At 38.1% G+C, this 23,606-nt stretch overlaps 1 protein-coding gene across 1 annotated transcript in view; it reads right to left on the minus strand.

Moving 5' to 3' along the window:
- Positions 1-14: 14 nt before the first annotated feature.
- LOC107562808 (Down syndrome cell adhesion molecule homolog) overlaps positions 15-23,606 on the minus strand; it is a 142,419-nt gene continuing 118,827 nt past the window's right edge. The window contains exons 11-24 of the mRNA XM_016247532.1: positions 20,781-20,877; positions 20,200-20,367; positions 19,994-20,064; positions 19,082-19,256; positions 18,177-18,310; positions 17,068-17,221; positions 16,785-16,902; positions 13,331-13,494; positions 13,090-13,188; positions 12,640-12,828; positions 9,436-9,441; positions 7,276-7,473; positions 5,739-6,041; positions 15-589 (exon numbers count right to left, since the gene is read on the minus strand). Of these exons, the coding sequence (XP_016103018.1) occupies positions 216-589; positions 5,739-6,041; positions 7,276-7,473; positions 9,436-9,441; positions 12,640-12,828; positions 13,090-13,188; positions 13,331-13,494; positions 16,785-16,902; positions 17,068-17,221; positions 18,177-18,310; positions 19,082-19,256; positions 19,994-20,064; positions 20,200-20,367; positions 20,781-20,877 (2,250 nt within the window). The 3' untranslated portion in view covers positions 15-215. The remainder of the gene's footprint in view (positions 590-5,738; positions 6,042-7,275; positions 7,474-9,435; positions 9,442-12,639; positions 12,829-13,089; positions 13,189-13,330; positions 13,495-16,784; positions 16,903-17,067; positions 17,222-18,176; positions 18,311-19,081; positions 19,257-19,993; positions 20,065-20,199; positions 20,368-20,780; positions 20,878-23,606) is intronic.

Consider the following 23,606-nt stretch of genomic DNA (forward strand, 5'->3'; position numbering starts at 1 on the left):
AGATAGATAGATAGATAGATAGATAGACAGACAGACAGATAGATAGATAGATAGATAGATAGACAGATGCAAAGAAAACTATCCACTTCTTTAGGAATTCAGAATGTATGTACAGGACTCATCTCTGAATCAGAAAAGCGCTCGTCTTTGCAGCAGGTCCTCACGTGTTTGTGTGTGCGTGACAGTGCAACGTGGTCCGCAGCTGTAGTCCTGTGTTATACAAGTGTGTAGGACTTTGCGTAGGGGTTGTTGCTTTGTTTCAGGTGTCCTCTGGAGTCTAGAAGTGACTCCTGGGAGCTGCTGAGTTTGGCGGCCTGGGCCAGGTCGCCCGGCTCGCGCTGTGGCAGTGTGGAGGCAGTTCCCGGCTGCCACTGTTGTACTGCCTCTCTGCTGGGGGGGCCGGAGGAAGAGAGGGCTGACGAGGGGGTCTCGGAGGGTGTGGGGGCCAGCAAGGCTGGCCGCTTCGCCATTCGGCTCTTCTGCGGGTCCATACAAGTCTGTCCTGTGGCCTCTCGACCTGAAGGGGCTGCTCCCCGGTTCAAAAGGAAGTCCATGCGTAGGTAAGGGGGAAGATGGACCAGTTCACCTGCTACAAGACAGACAGGGTCATGTGAGTGTGAGCACTGCTCAAAGATCAGATTTGCTTTCCACACTGAGATAAATGATGAAAAAATTATCTTTCCTGAGAATTTACTCACCCCCATGTCATCCAAGATGTTCATGTCTTTCTTCAGTCGCAAAGAAATTAAGGTTTATGAGGAAAACATTCCAGGATTTTTCTCCATACAGTGGACTTCAATGGTGGCCAGCGAAGGTCCAAATTGCAGTTTCAATGCAGCTTCAAAGGGCTCTACACGATCCCAGCCGAGGAACAAGGATCTTATCTAGTGAAACGATTGGTCATTTTCTTAAAAAAAATAAAAAGATTAAATAAAAAAAAAATTATTAGGGATTATTATTTATTAGGGATGCACGATATTGGATTTTTGACGATATCCGATATGCCAATAATTTTCAACCAATTTTGGCCGATAGCCGATGCTGATATATAATTATTTTTAATTTTGGTTAGTTTTTAACAGGAACTTATGTGTTAGAATTAAATAAACAATAATAAAGTTATTTTATAATGACAATACATTGAAGATTTGAAAATAGCTATAAATAAACTATATATAAATCAGTGCATTTTTTTCAGAAAGATGCAGTGGTAACCGTAACATTTTATTTTATGATGTAATATTTGTAAATGGTCTAAAGCAGGGGTGTCAAACTCAATTTCTGGAGGGCCGGAGCCCTGCAGAGTTTTGTTCCAACACACATACCATGTAGTTTTCAAATAAGCCTGAATGACTTGATTAGTTGGTTAAGGTGTGTTTAATTAGGGTTGAATCTAAACTCTGCCGGGCTCCGGCCCTCCAGGAATTGAGTTTGACACCCCTGGTCTAAAGCAAAAGAGTTGTAAAAATTCTGAAACGTGTCATTCTGTACGTGCATTCTCAGTTTAAATGCAGCATCCAAAACAGTTAATCCAATCACCATTCAGGCAAAACTTTGCTTCAAGAATGAGCCACACTGCTGACGTGATCTAATCGGACTGTTGACGTGATCTAATTGCTAGCACACCCTGAGCACATATAAGTTAATGTATTCCTCTTATAGGTAAGACATATCGGCATTATTTTTCAAATAGGGCGATGCCGATATTTATATTTAAATCCATTATCGGCCGATTCCGATATTGGTTCGCTAATATCATGCATCCCTAATATTTATACACTTTTTAACCCCAAATGCTCGGCTAGCATTAGCTCTGCGATGCGCGTCTTTATTAGGTGATGTTGGAAAGGTCATGCGTGACGTAGGCGGAAGTACCAACCCAGTGTTTACAAAGTGAACATGCAAAAACAAGTCAAATGCCCTTTACAAATAAGGTAAAACAACGATGTCAGATGATTTTAAAGTTGGAGGAGAAAATGAGATGGCGTTTTTAACCGAAGTACACAGACGGAGAACTAACCGCGCGTGACATTTCCAACAGGATTACGCAATGTGTGAAGACGCGCATGCGCATCGCAGAGCTACAGCAAGCCGAGCATTTGTGGTTAAAAAGTATATAAATATAAATTTAATAAAATCCCTTATTCCTCAGCTGGGATCAGGTAGAGTCGTTTAAAGCTGCATTGAAACTGCAATTTGGACCTTCAAATCGTTGTCCACCACTGAAGTCCACTATAAGGAGAAAAATCATGGAATGTTTTCCTTAAAAAAAACTTAATTTCTTTGCGACTGAAGAAAGACTTGAACATCTTGGATGACATGGGGGTGAGTAATTTATCAGGACATTTTTTATTCTGGAAGTGAACTAATCCTTTAAAGGAATGTTCTGGGTTCAAGATCTATCAACAGCAAAGGACAGGACAGGAGAGTTTTAGGATAGGATAAGGTAGGGTAGGGTAGAACAGGTCAGGTTTAGGATAGGACAGAACAGAATAGAGTAGGTTAAAGGGTAGGATAAAATATGTTTAGAAATGGAGAGATTTGTTTTATGGTAGGATAGGGTATGTTAGGTTAGCTTCAGGGTAGCATAGGGACAGGACAGGACAAGACAGATTTACTATTGGGTAGAGTAGGATAGATTTAGGATATAGCGCAGATTTGTTTTAGGGCAGTACAAAGTAAGACAGAATATGCTAGGAGGGGGTTAGGTTAAGTTTAGTGCAGGATAGGATAGGTTTACGGTAGAATATTACAGGTAGAATTACAAGGTAGAACAGGACAGGACAGGGTAGGTTTAGGGAAGGTCTAGGTTGGGATAGGATAGGTTTGTGTTAGGGTAGTACAGGGTAATATCTTAGGAGAGTTAAGTGTGAGGATTTTGTTAGGGTTAAATTATGGTAGGGTAGGGATAGGATAGTTCGGGTAAGGATAGGGCAAGATTGGACTGGTTTGGGACAGGTTTCCACAACAGTAAATGAGGGAAAAAAGATAGAGGAAGTAGATTTTAAAGGAATGCTCTAGGTTCAAAATAAGATTCTGGGTTTTCCTCGGGTCTATTGATACCATATAGCAGGTAGACATAGAGAGTACAGGACATGGACAGTGTAGTTTTAGGATTGGACAGAATAGGTTTAGGGTGGGATAGGATAAGATACTTGTACTCCATTGATCTCCTCTGGAAATTGAATTCAGGGGAAACTGAGAATCAATAAAGCATTTTTAAATTCTATACTAAACTTCATGTAAGATACATATCAAAACCATCACTAAACTACATCTCAAACTCTCACAGAGTATTCGCCAATTTTTATTCCTATCCTGTTCAATCTTCCTATTTCCATTTCCTTACCATTGTGCATTACATTATACCCTTCTATATAAAGTTCCAAATTTACTTATAATACAATATACAATTTGGACCTATAACGGAAAATATCTACTCTATTGAAGAAAATGTGTTTACATTGCAATTGGCAACAAAACATCATACAAACAATTGAGCAAAAATGTTATTTTTAATCTGTATAAATAAATAATTAGTAATTATGAATCTTTTCTATTCAATGTTTGATTTTTTTTTAAAATTATTATTATTATTATTTTTTGTTAAATTTAATCATTTAAATTTGTTTAATAGGCTTTATTAAACCCAGTGATAAATGGTCAGCCACTTTATTAAACATAGACTGAAGTTTTCTTTTCTAAAAATAATTATGAATGTATCTCTTTAAAAATCAACTGCCATGACTGCTTAATTCAACTGATTGTTCATGAGCTCTGTTCCAAAACCTAGTGAGATGCCTCGCTGCCTATACTTGGGTTGTGCATACATACAAATTGTTGTAATAGACTAATCATCTAGTTGTCCAAACAACTAGCTGGATTTTAAATCAAAGATAAAGATGTCATATATACCTCACACATACAAAACATTGCTTGATCAGACAAGAATGAATGTAACCTCACTTTCTCTCTCAATGGATTTGTTTGTTTTCATGTTTCTCTAAGTATCTGGGTGATTAAATGAGTGGAATACAGTATTATATAAACTCTTTTCCAATAAGGCCAGTGCTTGAAGTTCATATCACATTCAACAGCTCCATTGTGATAGTAAACTGCTGTTTTGTAAAGACAGATGATACCTCCCCAGCACAGGATGCAGATCGGCCCTATTTGCCCAGGTGCTCTCACTAACCAAAGGCTTCCTGTCTGGGGGCATAATGCCTAGATACATTCACAATGAGACAGTAACCCTAAACCCTAACCAGTAACTCAAGATCCGTCTGGGGCCAAAATCAGCCCTGGGTGGCCCAGACGCAGGACACGTTAAGCCCATTGATGCGAAAAGAACATGGCAGTGTGTTTGGCTTCAAGCCTGTACCCATCAACACAGGAATTGATAGCACACTGCAAGAGTGATAGCTGACTGGTGAACAGGTAAACTGAGGAACGTGTGGAAAACACAAAAGAAAGCTCGCACGCATACACTACTGGTCAAAATGTTGGAAATTTTTTTTGGGGGGGACAAAAAAACCACACGCAGAACAAAAATTCTGCGTGTGGTTTACTGACAATGCGCACATTAACACAGACACAGCCAGATCATTTCCATAATGACCAGTGCAATCTGCCAAGAGCAGCACAAATTAATGCCTGCTTTAAGACGTGCTTTTTTGGGGCGTTAATAATGGCCCAAATACCAGTAATTTGATGAGCGTAAACGTTAGTAAATCGCATTGTGTGATTCATTTTAATATCTCCTCCCATAAATTTTGCGTCTGAAAGGGAAACTCCTTCAAATGCATATTCAATAAGGTCAGGCACAAACATAACTGTGTCCACGCCTTTTCAGCGCTAATTCATCACTGCGCATCTTTAGTAAATCCTGAGAGTACTATTTTAACTCCACAATACGGCTTGCGCTAGCAAAACCAGTAATATCGCAAAATATTTTAAAAATTTTAAATAGCCGTTTTCTATTTGAATATATTTTCTATATAAATGTATTCCTGTGATGACAAAGCTGAATCAAATCTTTCATTTTCTTCAGGAATAATTCTAATATGCTGATTTGGTGCATTTTTTGTTGCTTAATAATATATGCTACATTTTTTTCTACATTCTATGATGAATAGAAAGTAAAAAAATATACAATCTATTTGAAATAGAAAATGTCTTTACTATCACTTTTGTTCAATTTAATGCATCCATGCTATAAATAAAATGGAACACTTCTAAAAATTCGTACAAATTATTTTTTACTTTTTAATTACATCAAACGGTAGTTTATCACAAATACCCCCCCCCCCCAAAAAAAGCAGCAAAAACTTTGGAACATTGATAATAAGAAGAAATGTTTCTTAAGCACCAAAACAGCATATTAGCAGGATTTCTGGATCATGCAGCACTGAAGACTGGCTGCTGAAAATTAAATTTTAAAATGCATTTAAATAGAAAACTTTATTTTAAATTGTAATAATATTTTGCAATATTTCAATTTTACTGTGTTTTTCATTAAACAAATGTAGCTTTGGTGAGCTTTGGATTTCCTTGAAAAGCATCTTAATAATTCCAAACATTTGACCAGAAGTTGCACAGTGTTGCTGTTCTAAAGATGCCTACACACTAGAGAGTTCTTACTAAGCTTCATTTTGATACAACAGTGTCAGTTTGAGAATTTAGTTTGAACTGGAGATTAGGCAAGTTGATGCTTCCCCGTATTTGTCGCCAGGTCTTACCGGGTCTGTGTGCTTTGGGCACGGCCATGTTCATGACCCGGCTGGCGTCTTGTGGTTTGGGTGGGGAAGCAGTGAATCTGCAGATGCCTGACTCTGACGGCGTGCTGGACGTCAAGCTGTCTGTGTAATCATTGGTGCCGGCCGTCATCTGTTCGGAGGATGTGTCTGAGATGAAACATTCTGTGATCGTGAACTTAGCGTGTCGCAGCTGTTCCTCCATCTTAGCATGTTCGTAAGCACGGGCTAACTCCTCGTACGTGGAGGAGGCGCTTTCTGTAGACACCATACTGCTGCGAGCACGGTCTGTAAGAGAGAACGCACATGGCATTATATTTCACAAAGCTTGTGGTCCACTTGGGTTACATGGGATGTTACTGCAGTGTCATGCTGTCTTTTTCATTAATTCTGACTTCTGGTAATACATTCAACTGATAATGTCAGTTATAAAAATTTTCATGACCATCATCTGTCTGACCGGTCAAATATTTTTCTATGGAAATGCTCTCTGATAATCTCTTTGTTTGTCAAATGAGCAACACAGTTTAACTAAAGATTTGAGATTTTTCTGTTGGGTCCAAATATAGTTGGTGCAGGAATTTTTTATTAAAAATAAACATCAGTCACTCATTTGTAACACTAAACTTTTTCACACATAAGACAATTTGGTCATCTTTGAAACACAAATGAAGATATTTTTTATATTCTATCGCCATTTTTGTCCACTCATTTAAAGCCCACGTAACCAAAATGTTCACAAATCAAAAAGTCCATTTCCATAAGTAATCCATACACTGTATAATCAAGCAGTTTAATCCAAAGTCTCTGAAGACACATGATCGCTTTAATATTTAACTTAGGCTTTTAGTCACATACTATAAACACTGATCCATGGACATACATAGGGCACATCAAATGTGTTAAATGGACGGCCAAGCATGCTTTCACACAAGCACGTCTGCGCTTCCGCGAGAACAAATGAAGTCAAATATTTTTCTATGGAAATGCTCTCTGATAATCTCTTTGCTTGTCAAATGAGCAACACAGTTTAATTAAAGATTTGAGATTTTTCTGTTGGGTCCAAATATAGTTGGTGCAGGAATTTTTTATTAAAAATAAACATCAGTCACTCATTTGTAACACTAAACTTTTTCACACATAAGACAATTTGGTCATCTTTGAAACACAAATGAAGATATCTTTTATATTCTATCGCCATTTTTGTCCACTCATTTAAAGCCCACGTAACCAAAATGTTCACAAATCAAAAAGTCCATTTCCATAAGTAATCCATACACTGTATAATCAAGCAGTTTAATCCAAAGTCTCTGAAGACACATGATAACGTAAAAAAAAATGTACCAGGGTCACATATTGAACCTGCATTTTAGCGCCACTCACTGGACTGTATTGTAATTGAAATGTATTTAGAGCCACGTATTTCCAGGTCTGAAAGTTACAGTGTGTTTTCATAGAACATCATACTATTACTATTTTTTTTTCGTGCATGAGTTTTTTAACTGAAACAGTTGGCTGTTACCTGTGTCCTGAGAGGGACTGACGCTGTAACTGTCACTCTCTTTGTCCACTGAGCCCGTGGCGCGGGGTGTGGGAAGCCTCCAGTCAGTAGTGAGGGTGTGTGAGGAGACGGGAGGGTGCGGTCGGTTCAGGGTCCACTGGCTGGCGTATCGACTGCGTGTGGCGGGACCTGCTTTAGCTGTGCGGCGGGCAGTGGGGTCTGAGGAAACAGAGACATACAGTACACGTTAATATGGCACAGAGTGACCAGCGTAAAGTGAACCAAATCTCTGCCCTCCTTTATAAAAAACTACTGTGGTTATACTATGGTGTAGTGATGGTATCAGATGATGATACCGTGGTACTTTGATACGCCAAGTATACAGTTGAAGTCAAAAGTTTACATACACCTTGAAGAATCTGCAAAATGTTAATTATTTCACCAAAATAAGAGGAATCATACAAAATGCATGTTATTGTTTATTTAGTACTGACCTGAAAAAGACATTTAACATAACATATAGTCCACAAGAAAAAATAATAGTTGAATTTATAAAAATGACCCCGTTCAAAAGTTTACATACACTTGATTCTTAATACTGTGCTGTTACCTGAATGATTTACAGTGATTTACACGGAGGACAACACTGCGGATCGCACTGAGGACAACTGAGGGACTGTTTGAGCGCTTGAACCTTCTGTAATATTTGCATACGAGTCCCTCGGCTGTCCTCAGTGTGAAAAGATGGATCTCAAAATCATACAGTCATTGTTGGAAAGGGTTCAAATACACTAAAATGCTGGAAAATCAAAGAATTTGTGAGACTTGAAGGATTTTTCTGAAGAACAGCAGGCAGTTTAACGGTTCAGGACAAACAAGGGACTCATGAACAACTATCACTAAACAAAAAAAGTACAGCTGTGGGTCGTTCAGGTAACAACACAGTTTTAAGAATCAAGGGGATGCAAACTTTTGAACGGGGTCATTTTTATAAACTCAACTATTATTTTCTCTTGTGGATTATATGTAAACATCTTTTATGTGAAATAACCTATTCAGGTCAGTACTAAAATAATAACATGCATTTTGTATGATCCCTCTTATTTTGGTCAAATAATTAACATTTTGCAGATTCTGCAAGGTGTATGTAAACATTTGTCTTCAATTGTATCTATGGTACTGATTAACCATGATATTACAATGTACTGTAAAGAGCCATAATACTCCATAAAACACCTTGAAAATAGAGAAAAGAACTTTGTAAAAGTCGTTCTTTTGGAACTCCATAAAAAAGTCATGGGTTTGAATGACGTGAGGGTGAACATGACAGAATTTTCATTTTTGGGTAAACAATTTATTCAAAGGGTTGGTTCACCCCAAAATGAAAATTCTGTCATTAATTACTCACCCTCATGTTGTTCCAAACCTGTAAGATCTTCGTTCAACTTCGGAACACAAATTAAGATATTTTTGATGAAATCGGAGAGCTCTCAGACCCTGCATAGACAGCAACGCAACTGTAATGTTCCCAGGTCCAGAAACGTAGTAAGGACATCGGTAAAACAGTCCATGTGACATCAGTGGCTCAACTTCAGTTTTGCGAAGCAACGAGAATAATTTTTGAGAGAAAAGAAAACAAAAAGAACAATTTATTTAACAATTCTTCTCCCCCGAGTTACGTCTTCCGCCATTTTGGAGCGTAACCCAAGAGCGTAATCGACGTAATCAGCGCTGTTTACGTTCGGGGGAGAAAGCGCGCGCATGAACATAATCTGTGTAATCAGCATTGTTTACACACTGGGGAAAGCGTGCGTATGTGTTGTGATACTCTCTAAAATGGCGGAAGACGTAACTCGGGGGAGAAGAATTGTTGAATAAATTGTTATTTTTGTTTTCTTTGCGCTTAAAAAGTATTCTCGTAGCTTCGCAAAACTGAAGTTGAGCCACTGATGTCACATGGACTGTTTTACTGATGTCCTTGCTACATTTTTGCTACAATTTTTGGGTGAACTGTTCCTTTAAGTCAACGCTGGCGAATCCACCTGAATCATCAATGATTGTAATCACGACCTGTGTCAGAGAAATGCTCCTCTTCAGTTCAGCTCCACTGACGCCATCAATGAGCAGAGAAAGTTGATATTCACTTCCTGTGAACTCAATCAAACCGTTCATGTGCTGTACATGTTATTCAAATCATAGGACTGGATAGAGGCAACCTCAATATTCTTTCAGGTCATACTCAATGGCGTGATGTGAAACGAAAGCATGTTTATGATGATTATTCAGGATAACGGACAGGCAAGAGGTGCAGAGGACAATGCATTAATCTAATACACTGAGGTATCCAATTCAACTTTAGACATTCTAAGATGATGATTAAATCCATGTCTTGACTGCATTACAGTTCTATATCACTACTGCACAAAGATCCTTGATTACAAACAAAAAAATGTACTTTCCTATAATTAGTAATACAGTACTGGGGCTTTATACTGTATATTATACTATATACCATTCAGTACTTTTATTTTTAATACTTAAGAATGTTCAAAAAGAAGTGCTGTTTTATTTTTACTCAAGTAAAATATAAAATAAGTACTTATACGTCTACTGGAGTAATATTTCATTGGGGTATCTGCACTGGTGCTCCTCATTTGCGAGTCACACTTGTGATATTCACGGCCAAAAGTGACCGGACACATGAAATGTAACTTTTTTCGCCCCAGTAAAATCAATGTAATATATTTTTTGTTCAATAATATTATTTATTTTGTATTTTGAGATAATTTCATGGCACTAATTCATATTTATGCAATGATTATGATGATTTTCTGCCCATTGAAAATAATCATTAAAAAATGTAAATATATTTTTATATTACTTTTCAATGAATGCAGTATTTCATGTTAAAGGTGCAATAGGTAATTGTCTTCAGAAATTTTTTTTTGTTATGCTGGTTGAAAGTCTCTTTACATCCCAATAGCAATCAAGTTAAGTGGTCTAAATGTATTTATCTGTATTTATATATTCTGTGGAAGGCGTAGAACTAAGAAATGTTCGTCCAATCAAAACGCTTTTAATTGGCTTTCCTACCTGCCTATCAACATATGTACCCAGTTCGCGCAGACAGGATACGTCATCAGCGCGTTCACGCACACTGTGCAGACAGATCGAGAATGCAACAAACATCAACAACCTGATCTGCCTTCCTGGTATTGTAGTACTTTTAAAGTTTTCTCACTGGTGATATTTATGCAATGATTATGATGATTTTCTGCCCATTGAAAATAATCATTAAAAAATGTAAATATATTTTTATATTACTTTTCAATGAATGCAGTATTTCATGTTAAAGGCGCAATAGGTAATTGTCTTCAGAATTTATTTTTTTTGTTATGCTGGTTGAAAGTCTCTTCACATCCCAATAGCAATCAAGTTAAGTGGTCTAAATGTATTTATATATTCTGTGGAAGGCGTAGAACTAAGAAATGTTCGTCCAATCAAAACGCTTTTAATTGGCTTTCCTACCTGCCTATCAACATATGTACCCAGTTCGCGCAGACAGGATACGTCATCAGCGCGTTCACGCACACTGTGCAGACAGATCGAGAATAAATGCATTCAGAGGGCGTGGCTTTGGACGGCGATCGCAGGGAGGGTGGGATATTCGCTTTCAGTGCTATCAGGCTAAAGTTAGCATTTTCCAAGTTCTCCAACTGCACCTTTAATATAGAGTCAATGCCTTTAAAATCCAATTTTCGAAGCCAGATTAGTGCCATCTGGTGGGAGTAAAATAAAAAAAACATCTGCAATTCCATGGTTTAGCCCATATATTCCTATATAGCTCTATATAAAAGGCCTATAAATTCTCTAATTGTTTTTAGACATAAATACTTATTTTTATTAAGTTGTGGATTTGGATATATATTTAGACATTCTCAAAGACAACTTTTTGTAAAGGTTTAGATTTTTTTTGGTTTGAAATGTTGATTTGAAGCATCAGTTTTTTAAATTATTATTACTACAGTCAAACCTGAACACAGAGAAAGCATTTTGTTACACAAAACATAAACATTCTATAAAAATAACAAAAGTAACAAAAATGAACAGAAATGTTTTATCAGAGCTTAATCCTTCTGGGTTTGATCTGATTTCAACCTCTTATTTCAGTTTTCTGACCCGTTTTGGCTATATGGTTATAGCCATACCAATGAATTTGAGTATGTTTGTGTGTGTGTCTGTGAGTGTATGTAAGTGAGTGTGTGTTTGAGTGAGTGTGTCTGTTTTGCACTCTTGATGTTTTAGAATGTAACCCCTTCCTTGCTGTCCACTTTTTTTTTTACTGCATTGTAGTTGAATTATTGCTTTTATTTTACATATTTGTTGTGTTACAGTCACACCAGTTCATAGGTGTGTGTGTGTGTGTGTACAAGTGTGTGTGTACGCATGTGTGTGTGAGTGGATGTGTTGGTTACCAAAAGTACTGATGACATGCTCAGGGGTGCATACAAATTTTTTATGTCTTACTAAATGTAATCTGGAATAAGAATGACCCTCCCCATCAAATAACAAGTAGTAAATCATGGCTATGATTGGAATAGCATGCTAACATACTATTTCATGTCATGTGACAGCAGACTACTGTGTAAAATATTTATCATGAATGAATGGCCACTAATTCACATATTTTTATTCATTATGTTTTTAAAAAAATTGTGTTCTCAAATTTTGTTATTGGCCATTCATAAGAAAAGGACAAAGCTTTAACATGATCTCCTAAATTGTTTCAGCTTGTATGTGAACACGGTAATGAAAAGTGTATTATAAACTAGTGGTTTTATTTCAAAGAGGTTTTTGTACACCTCGCTCAAGGGCATAGTTGCTCATAGCCTGCTTTGAATCGGCAGTAGGTTACAATTCAATTAGGCTACCATTCAGTTCCCTTTCATGGGAACTTCGAACTGCGTCCTCTAGGGGTCGCTATGGGGAACGCCTCGTCGTGACCCGTGTCAGACAGCAGACTACTGTGCAAAATATTTATCATGAATGAATGGCCACTAATTCACACATTTTTATTCATTATGTTTTAAAAATTGTGTTCTCAAATTTTGTTATTGGCCATTCATAAGAAAAGGACAAAGCTTTAACATGATCTCCTAAATTGTTTCAACTTGTATGTGAACACGGTAATGAAAAGTGTATTATAAACTAGTGGTTTTATTTCAAAGAGGTTTTTGTACACCTCGCTCAAGGGCATAGTTGCTCATAGCCTGCTTTGAATCAGCAGTAGGTTACAATTCAATTAGGCTACCATTCAGTTATCTGTCATGAATGTTAGCCACTAGTGATGAGCATAAATAACTATATATTATAAAATATTCATACCTTTCCCATGGGTTTTAGCCTCAATGATTTCACTGATGCGTCCAGGTCCAACTGCATTTTGTGCAGTCAGAGTAAATTTGTACCAAGTACCGCACTTTAGGTTTTCTAGACGGTAAGACCGCTCACTGGGGCTGATGGAGAAACTGCCCCACTCTTCACTGTTATCCTCAGAGAACTGCAGAATGTAGCCTGAACAAAGAACACCACACCACTTTTAAAATAAACCCCAAATGCCACACTTTATTTTATTCACTTTTATGGGCGCTGTAAATGGATACAGAGCACCTACTATACAAACCTGACCTTCAAGTTTATTAAAATATTACAGCGTGTGAAATAAATCTCAGTTTAAAGCATTTGACAGGTCTAGGTGGATAGTGTTCCATATTTGTCACACAGTGGAGAATAAGTGGATGAATATATGGAATATAAATATCAGTGCAGTCTAACCTCTGATGGAGCTTCCTCCATTGTCTCCAGGGATCCAGGACAGTGTGATAGAGGTGGTTGTGGTTTTGGTCACTGTGAGGCGCGGTTGGTCCGGAGGTACTGAAACATTTTGAGAGTGAACACAAAAACGGTGTCAGCTACTAAAGGAGCAGTCACATTGTTCAGTGAATTTTCAAGGATGCAATCCAGCCATTTCATAGATTTCCACATGGAGATTTTGAATATCTGATCTCATACACACCTTGGACCTGAAGGTTTAGCATAATCTCATCCGAACCCCAGTTGTTACTGGCAACACATCTGTAGTACCCAGAGTCCTCTGCTTTGACAGTGCGAATAACAAAGCTGCCATTGCTGTGAGCACTGCGGCGACCATCGATTGAAACTGGAGCTGGTGTACCATTACTGTATGAAAACATTATCAGTTTCATAGCAAGTATGATTCACAAGAATGAATTCATTTGAATGAATGCACTTCTGGTGTCTTTATTAAATGAAAACAATTTGACAAGACTTACAAAATGACTATATATTAAAGGATTAGTTCACTTCCAGAATACAAATTTCTTGATTCTGTCAAAAAGAAATTTTGAGGAAAACATTCCATGATTTTTCTCCATATAGTGGTCTTCAATTGGAGCCAACGGGTTGAAGACCAAAATTGCAGTTTCAGTGCAGCTTCAAAGGGCTCTACACGATCCCAGCCGAGGAATAAGGGTCTTATCTAGCGAAACGATCAATCATATTCAAAAAAAAAAAAGAAAAAAAAATAAACTTTTTAACAAAAAATGCTCATCATGCACTAGCTCGACCTCACACATTACGTAGTTACGTTGGAAAGGTCACATGTGACGTAGGCGGTAGTACCGACACCCTTTACAAAAACGATTTTAAAGTTGGAGGAGAAAATGAGATGGAGTTTTTCGCCCTATACCCTACCTTTTTAACCGAAATGCTCATCATGCACTAGCTCGACCTCACACATTACGTAGTTACGTTGGAAAGGTCACATGTGACGTAGGCGGTAGTACCGACACCCTTTACAAAAACGATTTTAAAGTTGGAGGAGAAAATGAGATGGAGTTTTTCGCCCTATACCCTACCTTTTTAACCGAAATACACAGACGAAGGTTAACTGCGCTTGACCTTTCCAACCTGTAGTGAAGTGAAGTCATCGCAGAGCTAATGCAAGACGAGCGTTTGCGGTTAAAACGTATATAAATGTTTATTTGTTTAGAAAATGAGGTTGTTTCGCTAGATAAGACCCTTATGCCTCGGTGAAGAGCCCTTTGAAGCTGCACTGAAACTGCAATTTAGACCTTCAACCCATTGTCTCCCATTGAAGTCCACTATATGGAAAAAATCCTGGAATGTTTTCCTCAAAAACCTTAATTTTCTTTTCGACTGAAGAAAGAAAGACATGAACATGTTGGATGACATGGGGGTGAGTAAATTCTCAGGACATTTTGGCTGCATTTACACTGGCACAAAAAATCCGATCTTTCGGTCACATCTGACACAGATCGGAATTTGTTGCACACGTGTAAACACAAAAACCCGCACAAGATCCGATTGTTTTGCATCCGATCTGAGCCACTTCCAAATGTGGATTTTGATCTCCACAGAACTCCCAATGCGAGGGCGACACGTTTGCTCATAAAGATTTTTAATGGCGTTTTAATGCCGGCGTGCTGTATGCGCTCGCATTTTATTGAGATGGAAACTTTTTATAGGTAAGAAATTGCACATTCAGGAGCTGGTTTTCAACCCCCGCCCCGTGAATTTTGAAAATACAACAGCTAAAAGCTACATATATTTCTCAGCAATGAGGTGATAACTTAGCAGTTTTTGTAATTAAACCGACAAGCTTGTTTGCAATGCTTCACAATCGCTCGCTCGCACGTGGGTGCATACGTTCGTTCGTTCGTTCTCTCTCTCTCGCCTTAATTCGAATTCATTTCAATAAATATCAACTTTATTTCACTAAAGAATTCTACCTCTAACGAGCTGTAGATAAAATAGTCGAACAAATTAAAATTACCTTTATTTTCCGGTCTTTATCCGTTGTCAGATTTTGTGCTGCAAAACATCCATGACAGCCGTTGTCCATGCTGGCAAATAATAATGGCCATTCGACGTGAATTATATAAATAATTTTAAAAGCACGGCCATTTAAAACCCGATGGCCTACCATGTGCATAGTAAAGCGATCATTGCAGACAATCCTTTTGGGTGGGAATTAGGCTAATGTAAATACAGATATCGGATACCAGTTGTGTCAAAAGTGAATGTAAACGGACGTGCCAAAAAATCGGATATGGTCAAAAGATCGGATCTGTGCATTAAGACTTGCAGTGTAAACGCAGCCTTTTATTCTGGGAGTGAACTAATCCTTTATTGCAAAACCTCATATTAATCAAGCGCAACAGTGTTTGTCTGGCCAAAACAGAGAAAGCAAAGTATGTTCTATATATAAATGTAAAGAATATAGAAATCAAACATACTTTCCCTTCAGCCACTTGATGGCTGGAGGAGGGTCTCCAACTGCTTTGCATGGAAGGACAATGTCCCTCATCCAGGGGGTGGTCACAGTGCCGCTGAACGTCAGGATTCGTGCAGGGGCTTAAGAAACCAACAATGCCATCACAATGGTGGACAAAGCCTCTCATACAAACTCCTCTATGTCAAATTGGTTCTGTTAATGGTACAATATGGTGTATCCCGACTCTACCACACACTAAAAGTTACAGAAAAAAACCCGCACAAGATCCGATTGTTTTGCATCCGATCTGAGCCACTTCCAAATGTGGATTTTGATCTCCACAGAACTCCCAATGCGAGGGCGACACGTTTGCTCATAAAGATTTTTAATGGCGTTTTAATGCCGGCGTGCTGTATGCGCTCGCATTTTATTGAGATGGAAACTTTTTATAGGTAAGAAATTGCACATTCAGGAGCTGGTTTTCAACCCCCGCCCCGTGAATTTTGAAAATACAACAGCTAAAAGCTACATATATTTCTCAGCAATGAGGTGATAACTTAGCAGTTTTTGTAATTAAACCGACAAGCTTGTTTGCAATGCTTCACAATCGCTCGCTCGCACGTGGGTGCATACGTTCGTTCGTTCGTTCTCTCTCTCTCGCCTTAATTCGAATTCATTTCAATAAATATCAACTTTATTTCACTAAAGAATTCTACCTCTAACGAGCTGTAGATAAAATAGTCGAACAAATTAAAATTACCTTTATTTTCCGGTCTTTATCCGTTGTCAGATTTTGTGCTGCAAAACATCCATGACGGCCGTTGTCCATGCTGGCAAATAATAATGGCCAGTCGATGTGAATTATATAAATAATTTTAACGGCCATTTAAAACCCGAGGGGCTACCATGTGCATAGTAAAGAGATCACTGCAGACAATCCTTTTGGGTGGGAATGAATGTAAACACAGATATCGGATACCAGTCGTGTCTAAAGTGAATGTAAACAGACGTGCCAAAAAATCGGATATGGTCAAAAGATCGGATCTGTGCATTAAGACTTGCAGTGTAAACGCAGCCTTTTATTCTGGGAGTGAACTAATCCTTTATTGCAAAACCTCATATTAATCAAGCGCAACAGTGTTTGTCTGGCCAAAACAGAGAAAGCAAAGTATGTTCTATATATAAATGTAAAGAATATAGAAATCAAACATACTTTCCCTTCAGCCACTTGATGGCTGGAGGAGGGTCTCCAACTGCTTTGCATGGAAGGACAATGTCCCTCATCCAGGGGGTGGTCACAGTGCCGCTGAACGTCAGGATTCGTGCAGGGGCTTAAGAAACCAACAATGCCATCACAATGGTGGACAAAGCCTCTCATACAAACTCCTCTATGTCAAATTGGTTCTGTTAATGGTACAATATGGTGTATCCCGACTCTACCACACACTAAAAGTTACAGAAAGGGTGATTGATTGCCATGAGCCAGTCTTGCATACCTTTAGCTTGGGGCTCTACGGTGATAATTTCACTGGCATTCCCACGGCCCGCCGCAGTGACGGCCACAACCCAAATGCTGTACTGCCAGTTCTGATTCAGGTTGGTCAAACGACGGAAATAAACATCAGGTGCAGCCTCAAACTCACTGATCACCTGTAATGATACCCAATTAAAAGTTTTCATAAGAAAAACAAAACAATTATATTAGTTAGAAAGCACTCCTGCCTTGTTTTTACATTTAATGCAGAGGTGTCCAATCCTGCTCCTGGAGGGCCACTTTGATGCACAGTTTAGCTCCAACACACCTGCCTAGAAGTTTCTATTGACCCTGAAGACCTTGAGTTCAGGTGTGTTTAATAAGGGCATGAGGCAAACTCAGCTTGAAGGCTTGGACACCACTTATTTAGGGCATTCACTTAAAAAAAAAAGTGCTGCAAAATGGAATACGGTACTGCTTACGGCAGACTGCAGAGGTGGGCAACTCTGGCTCCAACCCTAACCAATCAGCTAATGAAGATTTTAAGAATTATTGGAAAACTACAGACAGCTAGGTGTGTTTGATCAGGGTTGGGGCTAAACTCCGTAGGACAGAGGACTCTGAGGCCCAGAGTTGCTCAGCCTTAGCATTTCTGTGATTTATACTCTACTTTGCCTTCTATTGAAGAAGAAGAAGAAGAAGCAGCTCTATGCATTAAGCAATAATAAACATTGAAACTGCATTGGCAAATGTAGTAGGTCATTCAAGTATCCCAAACCCATAGCCTTTTTGTAGGAGCTACATGGTAAAGTGTTCTCTTACTTGTTTCTCAACCATGTTCCTGGAGGCACATCATCTCTACATATTTCGAAACTCCTCCTAATTACACATCAGAGTCAACTCATCAGCTCATTAGTAGAGATTTCAAGACCTTAAATGTGTAGGTCAGATAAGGGAAACATCCAACATGTGTACTTCTGGGGTGCCTCCAAGAACAAGGTCAGGGAATCACTGTCTTAATTCCTGAGAATTCAATGAAAGTTTTGTTCAGTTTTGGTGAATTTAAATAATTAAGTTTGAGGGGGCCATGTGGGGCTGTGCAAAGTCACAAAGAGCTGCAGATAAGCTCACCGTGGGGTACGGGTTGGAACAGAAGACGGTGTATTTCCGGATGATTCCATTGAGTTTGAGTGGAGGAAGCCAGGAAACAAACACCACCGAGCTTGTTGAAGCAGCTGCCTTAACTCCAGCCGGAGGGCCAGGAACTGGTTTTAGCAGGAGAAACAATCAAATTTGGTGAGGAGAAGCTCTAGAAAAGACACCTTGTATGCTACAAAGGAAGTGACCTACAGCTGTTCTATTCTAACTTCATAGAAAGCTGAGATGTGTGATTTCACACAATTTCCCCAAACACTCCAATCACCACTCTCCATTTGTACTGGTTTTGTCATTGGGCTCAGACATCTGTGCAATGAGCAAAGGAGTCAATCTACAAATGGCAGTATATCCCACTAGTCAACTCGAACCAGCTTGATTTTGCACCGGATTCCTGGTAATGGTTTTTGTTGTTTCTGTCTGAGTTCTGTTTCACTTATTGATTAAGAATGGAAGATTGGTAACAAACAAACTACTTCCTCTGACAGTTCTCTCCAATTCCCAGTCAATGATTGACAAAATAAGAGCAAGAACATAAAGTGGGAAACTGTAATAGAATGAAATAGTATGCAATTTTGGGACTGATTTTAGTGTGGGAATATGTACTCTGTTTTATCAGTGTATGCTGTAGAAGGAATTTGTCCATTTGCAGCTTAACTTAGAAAAAGTGTCATTTAAGTGTAGTAGAATTGCAGAAAACCCCATGGTGGGTACAGAATAACCATTGATAACATGGACTTGGGGCTGGTAAATGAAAATTGGCTTGTAGGACATTGCCTTTTTATTGTTTCTGTAGATTAAACTGAGACAGGGGAGTCATATAACTTTTATATATGTCAAATAAATAACATGAGAGTATGTGCAATCGGAGTGAGTCTCACCGTCCTCTTTGGTGCGTGTGTAGATCTGCTCGCTACGGACTCCGTCTCCAGCTCGAGTGAAGGCCAGGACCTGGATACTGTAGTTGGTGTACTTCTCCAGCCGTTCCAACTCTAGTGAAGGCTTGGTGGTTGTGATGTTCCTGATCTCTCCCAGTTCTGCAACACACACAAAATGTTAACTGATCTGGGGGGGGGGGGGCCCACAAATGAGATCTTTATTAGCTCAACTGTTTCTCCTAGATCAAAATGCAAGTAAATGGAGACTTATGCTGACACTAAATGATCTCTCCAATTTTTTTTTTTGCTCCTTAGGAATTTCACGTGTCTCTTTTTAGAGTTTGAACAGTGTCTTAAAATGTGCTCAGATTTGCCAAGATACCAAAGATTTATATATTTGCGTTACCCTTCATTATCATTTGCATTGGACAATTAATTACATTTTGCATAGTCATCAGTCACTATGTCCTGTATAATGCTACAATATACAGATTGCTGTGTCTCCATTTTTATTTAAAAGATTTTTACACTTGAATCTGTACATCAATACCTTATTGTAGTTCAATTGTTAATGGCTCTGCAGTGCAGCCTGGAAATTGGCCACTGTTCTTTTTGCTGGGTGCTCCCTGCTACTGAGATTCAGGTACTGCATGTATACAGGGAATTTGGATACTGTCCATAGTATGCGGTACACATTGTAAAAACAGTGTGCATAGTAATCATAGGCACATTCTTTAAACTGGTGCACCAGATGGGGTAGTTAAACATACTGTTCTGTGATAATTAACATTAAGTCACTACTGTTGATATAGCATAAACCCAAAATATTCCTAAAAAATGTAGCAGGATTTAGCCAGCACAAATTCCAATTTTGCATAGGCTACTATAGCATCACAAGTGGTTCCTTGGTTGTACCTTCCATGTGACTTTGATGCTTTGGGATGAGATTGCTTCCAGCTGCACGTCTTGAGGAGCGCCGTCTGGTGCTGGATTGATCACATGCAGGAAAGACAGAGAAAATAATGGACTGAGCCTCTAGGTGGCGGCACAGATAATACAAAGAAATCCTATAGAAAAACCTCACAAAAGCTCACATCATTTTCAGTTGTAGCAATACTCACGTGCTTCATCTGTGGTGATGGTCAGCTCATTGCTTGGTCTGCTTTCGCCGATCTGGTTTTTGGCAAACATGCGGATGTTGTAGGTGGAAGCAGGGTGGAGTTCAATGATGGTGGCCTGATTCAGCTGAGGGGAGACGTCTTTGGTCATTTGAGATGAGGCCCATGGAGCTTAAAGAAATACAGAGGAATACAGAGTGACACAAGTGGCTATGCTACAGTCATTCTATCATAGTTTAAAGGGTGTAGTAATATAAAAAGATAGCAAAAATAAAGACAGACCAACAAACCACTTAAAGTTTCCAATCAACGTAACGATCAAAGTTCATTCTATGAACGACTGACACACAGAATTTAGCCAATGTAAAAAAAAATGAAACTCAATTTTATTAACTCAATCTATTTGATTTATATCTATTCATCCTTTACCTCTCTGATCTCCACCTCGGGAGGGTCAGGGCGATCTTTGGAAAAATGTTGGTAGAGATTAGACAATAAATAACATACTTTGTCATTAAAAATGAAATAAAATAAAAATGTAATTTAATATAAAAGGAACAATTGCATCTTAAATTCAACTTTACCTTGTACTATCAACTGAATGATTCCTTTATCTTCACCATAAGAGTTGATAGCAATGCAAGAGAAGAAGCCAGAGTCTTCTCTGACGGTATGCAAGATCTGTGAAGACACAAAATGTGATAATTTGACTAGTACATAAAGGCAATAGAATATTGGATATTGCTCTGGGAGTTTTGCTGTTCACATTCCATTCGTTCATGGATAAGAATGGTTTTGAAGTCATTTCATCATTTCATTTGGATGTTTATGAGCCAGGTATGGTCTTTTGAACTATTGCATTTGAATGATTATATTTATTAGTGTACAAATGACTCCAGTAAGACCCTCAGCAGACATTGTAAAATGTTGTTCTGCACAAACATCTATCTTCATCTATAAACAAAAGTTAAGAGTGCTGAAAAGTAAGAAAAACTCAGAACAGGTAACACACACACACACACACACACACACTGAAGCGTCTATGAAGGCTTGTTTCATATCATGTTCAGATGAAGTAAATGTGGCACAAGCGTAAATATCCACCTGCATGCTATTCCAACCATAATATCCCAGATTATGTGCTTGATGAATTTGCAGAAACAAATATGAAAAAAAGAAATTCTGCACATTCTTACTAATGACTAGCATGATTTCTGAGTAATCTTTTGTGCAATGTTAAACAAAACAGTTGCACAGATCTGCAAAACCTTGAATAATACTTACTGGAACCATCAAGTGTTTGCAGAGCTACTTTATATAACAAGGTAAATGTGTCTTTTGTTGATTTATTTATATATTAAAATTTTATGGATTTTAAAATATATTGTCATTTTGAAAAAAAAAAATGAACCATCACCAAATTAGTGCTTTTTGTCTTTCTGTACTGTGCATGGCTTACCACTACACTGTAATTAGTATTATTATTTTTTAAATAAATTATTCATAAGTTATAAATAAAACAAAGATTGTTGGAGTACATTTGAAAAGAAAATACAAGTTCAATCTTTTTTTTTATATATTTAAATTTCCTGTTTAATTTCATATTACTTGCTGTTTCTTTGTAATTATTTGTGAAATTTACTAGAGTGAAAATTAAATCCTACACATCCCACCCACACACACTGTACTTGAACTATACCTGCAGGTGAACAGTAAAAGGAATTTCTCTAGGCATGGATACCTGAAACATTTATTGCCTTCGCCAAAATGTGCAGAATGTAACAGAGCATACTGTGCTAGGTACTATATCCCACAATGCAATGCGTTTGACATGACCTTCCACTTCTGGTATTATGAATTAATAGCCTTAAATAATTATGAATGTATAACCTGAATGCACTGTAAGTCGCTTTGGATAAAAGTGTCTGCTAAATGCATAAATTATTTGTAAATGATTTTTATGAATTATCTGGAGGTAATATCAACCTGGATATTCACATAAATCACATTTTTGACTCTTACACTTATTTGACTGGACTGCCAATCATCTGTGATTAAAAATAAGAGTATTTATTTCTGAGATAATTGTATTGTTGAGTTAAAAATAAACATATGCAACATTTACCAATAAAATAAACAGATCATGTGAACAATGCTTCAAACTTAAATTTGAATAGATTATTGTTGCACACTGCATAGTTTATGTTAAAAAAATAAAAATAATTTGAACAATGTGGCATATTGAGAGCTCATTTTTCCATTCAATCAGTCCCTAATGAATAAACTCATGTCTTGCCATGTATTTTTGTCTTATTGAATACCACTCGAATATCTGTCACATTACCATAGTATAAATGAGTTGTAAGAGCAAGTTTCGTGTTGACAATAAGGACAAATGTGACCCTGGACCGCAAAACCAGTCATAAGGGTTAATTTTGTGAAATTGAGATTTATACACCATCTCAAAGCGGAAAATATGTAAGCTTTCCATTGATGTATGGTTTGTTAGGACAGGACAATATTTGGCCGAGATACAACTATTTGAAAATCTGGAATCTGAGGGTGCAAAAAAATCGAAATATTGAGAAAATCGCCTTTAAAGTTGTCCAAATGAAGTTCTTAGCAATGCATATTACTAGCTCAGGCCCGATACTGAGCTCCTGTATTCATACTCGTACTTGTTAAAATGCCCCGATACCAAACGCCGATACCACACAGCATGCGATAAGTGCCATATTCAGACAAAGAAACACCGACAACAGAACAACAGACAGCAGAATGGTTGTTAGAGATTAAGGATGTCTACGGATACTGAAAATTCAGTATTAACGCCTGTATAGCTGACGTGTGCGAGCTGATAAACAAAGCACGCTGAATGGATTGAGCACACGGCGGCGCACATGTGCGAGTTTGTTGAGTGAATATCCCTTTCTCACAGACATCACAGGAAAGTTTGTAGTTCGGTCGGATATGTCAAAAACAAATAAGTAAAACAATGCACAAGTTACTTAACGGTAGAGAGAGAGAGAGAGAGAGAGAGAGCACAATTCTGTTGTGTGATCTTTGATGTTCACTCACTTAGCACACGCATCATTTGGATTAAAACTAAACCGTAAATATAAGACAATTTATAGGGGCATTCACTATAAACATCACTTCATCAACCTTAGGCAATACACGACTTTCTGGCGAAAGTGAATCTAGCAGCCTGTGTGAAATGCACTAGGCTGTACTATTCTGCATCAGTACAAATACGTGCATGCGTTGCGCGTGTTTTGCTTGCTTCATGAGTGTTTCTGCATTATATGAGTGGCTTTGGAAACGATTTCTATTTCTGAAAATATCACAGTTAGGAGATTTATAGCGAGTGGTTCCCTGCATTATTACAGCACAGCGCGTGATTACAGTAC

The sequence above is a fragment of the Sinocyclocheilus grahami genome, unplaced genomic scaffold, assembly GCF_001515645.1.
Source record: "Sinocyclocheilus grahami isolate Dianchi unplaced genomic scaffold, SAMN03320097.WGS_v1.1 scaffold841.1, whole genome shotgun sequence".
Lineage (NCBI taxonomy): Eukaryota > Metazoa > Chordata > Actinopteri > Cypriniformes > Cyprinidae > Sinocyclocheilus > Sinocyclocheilus grahami.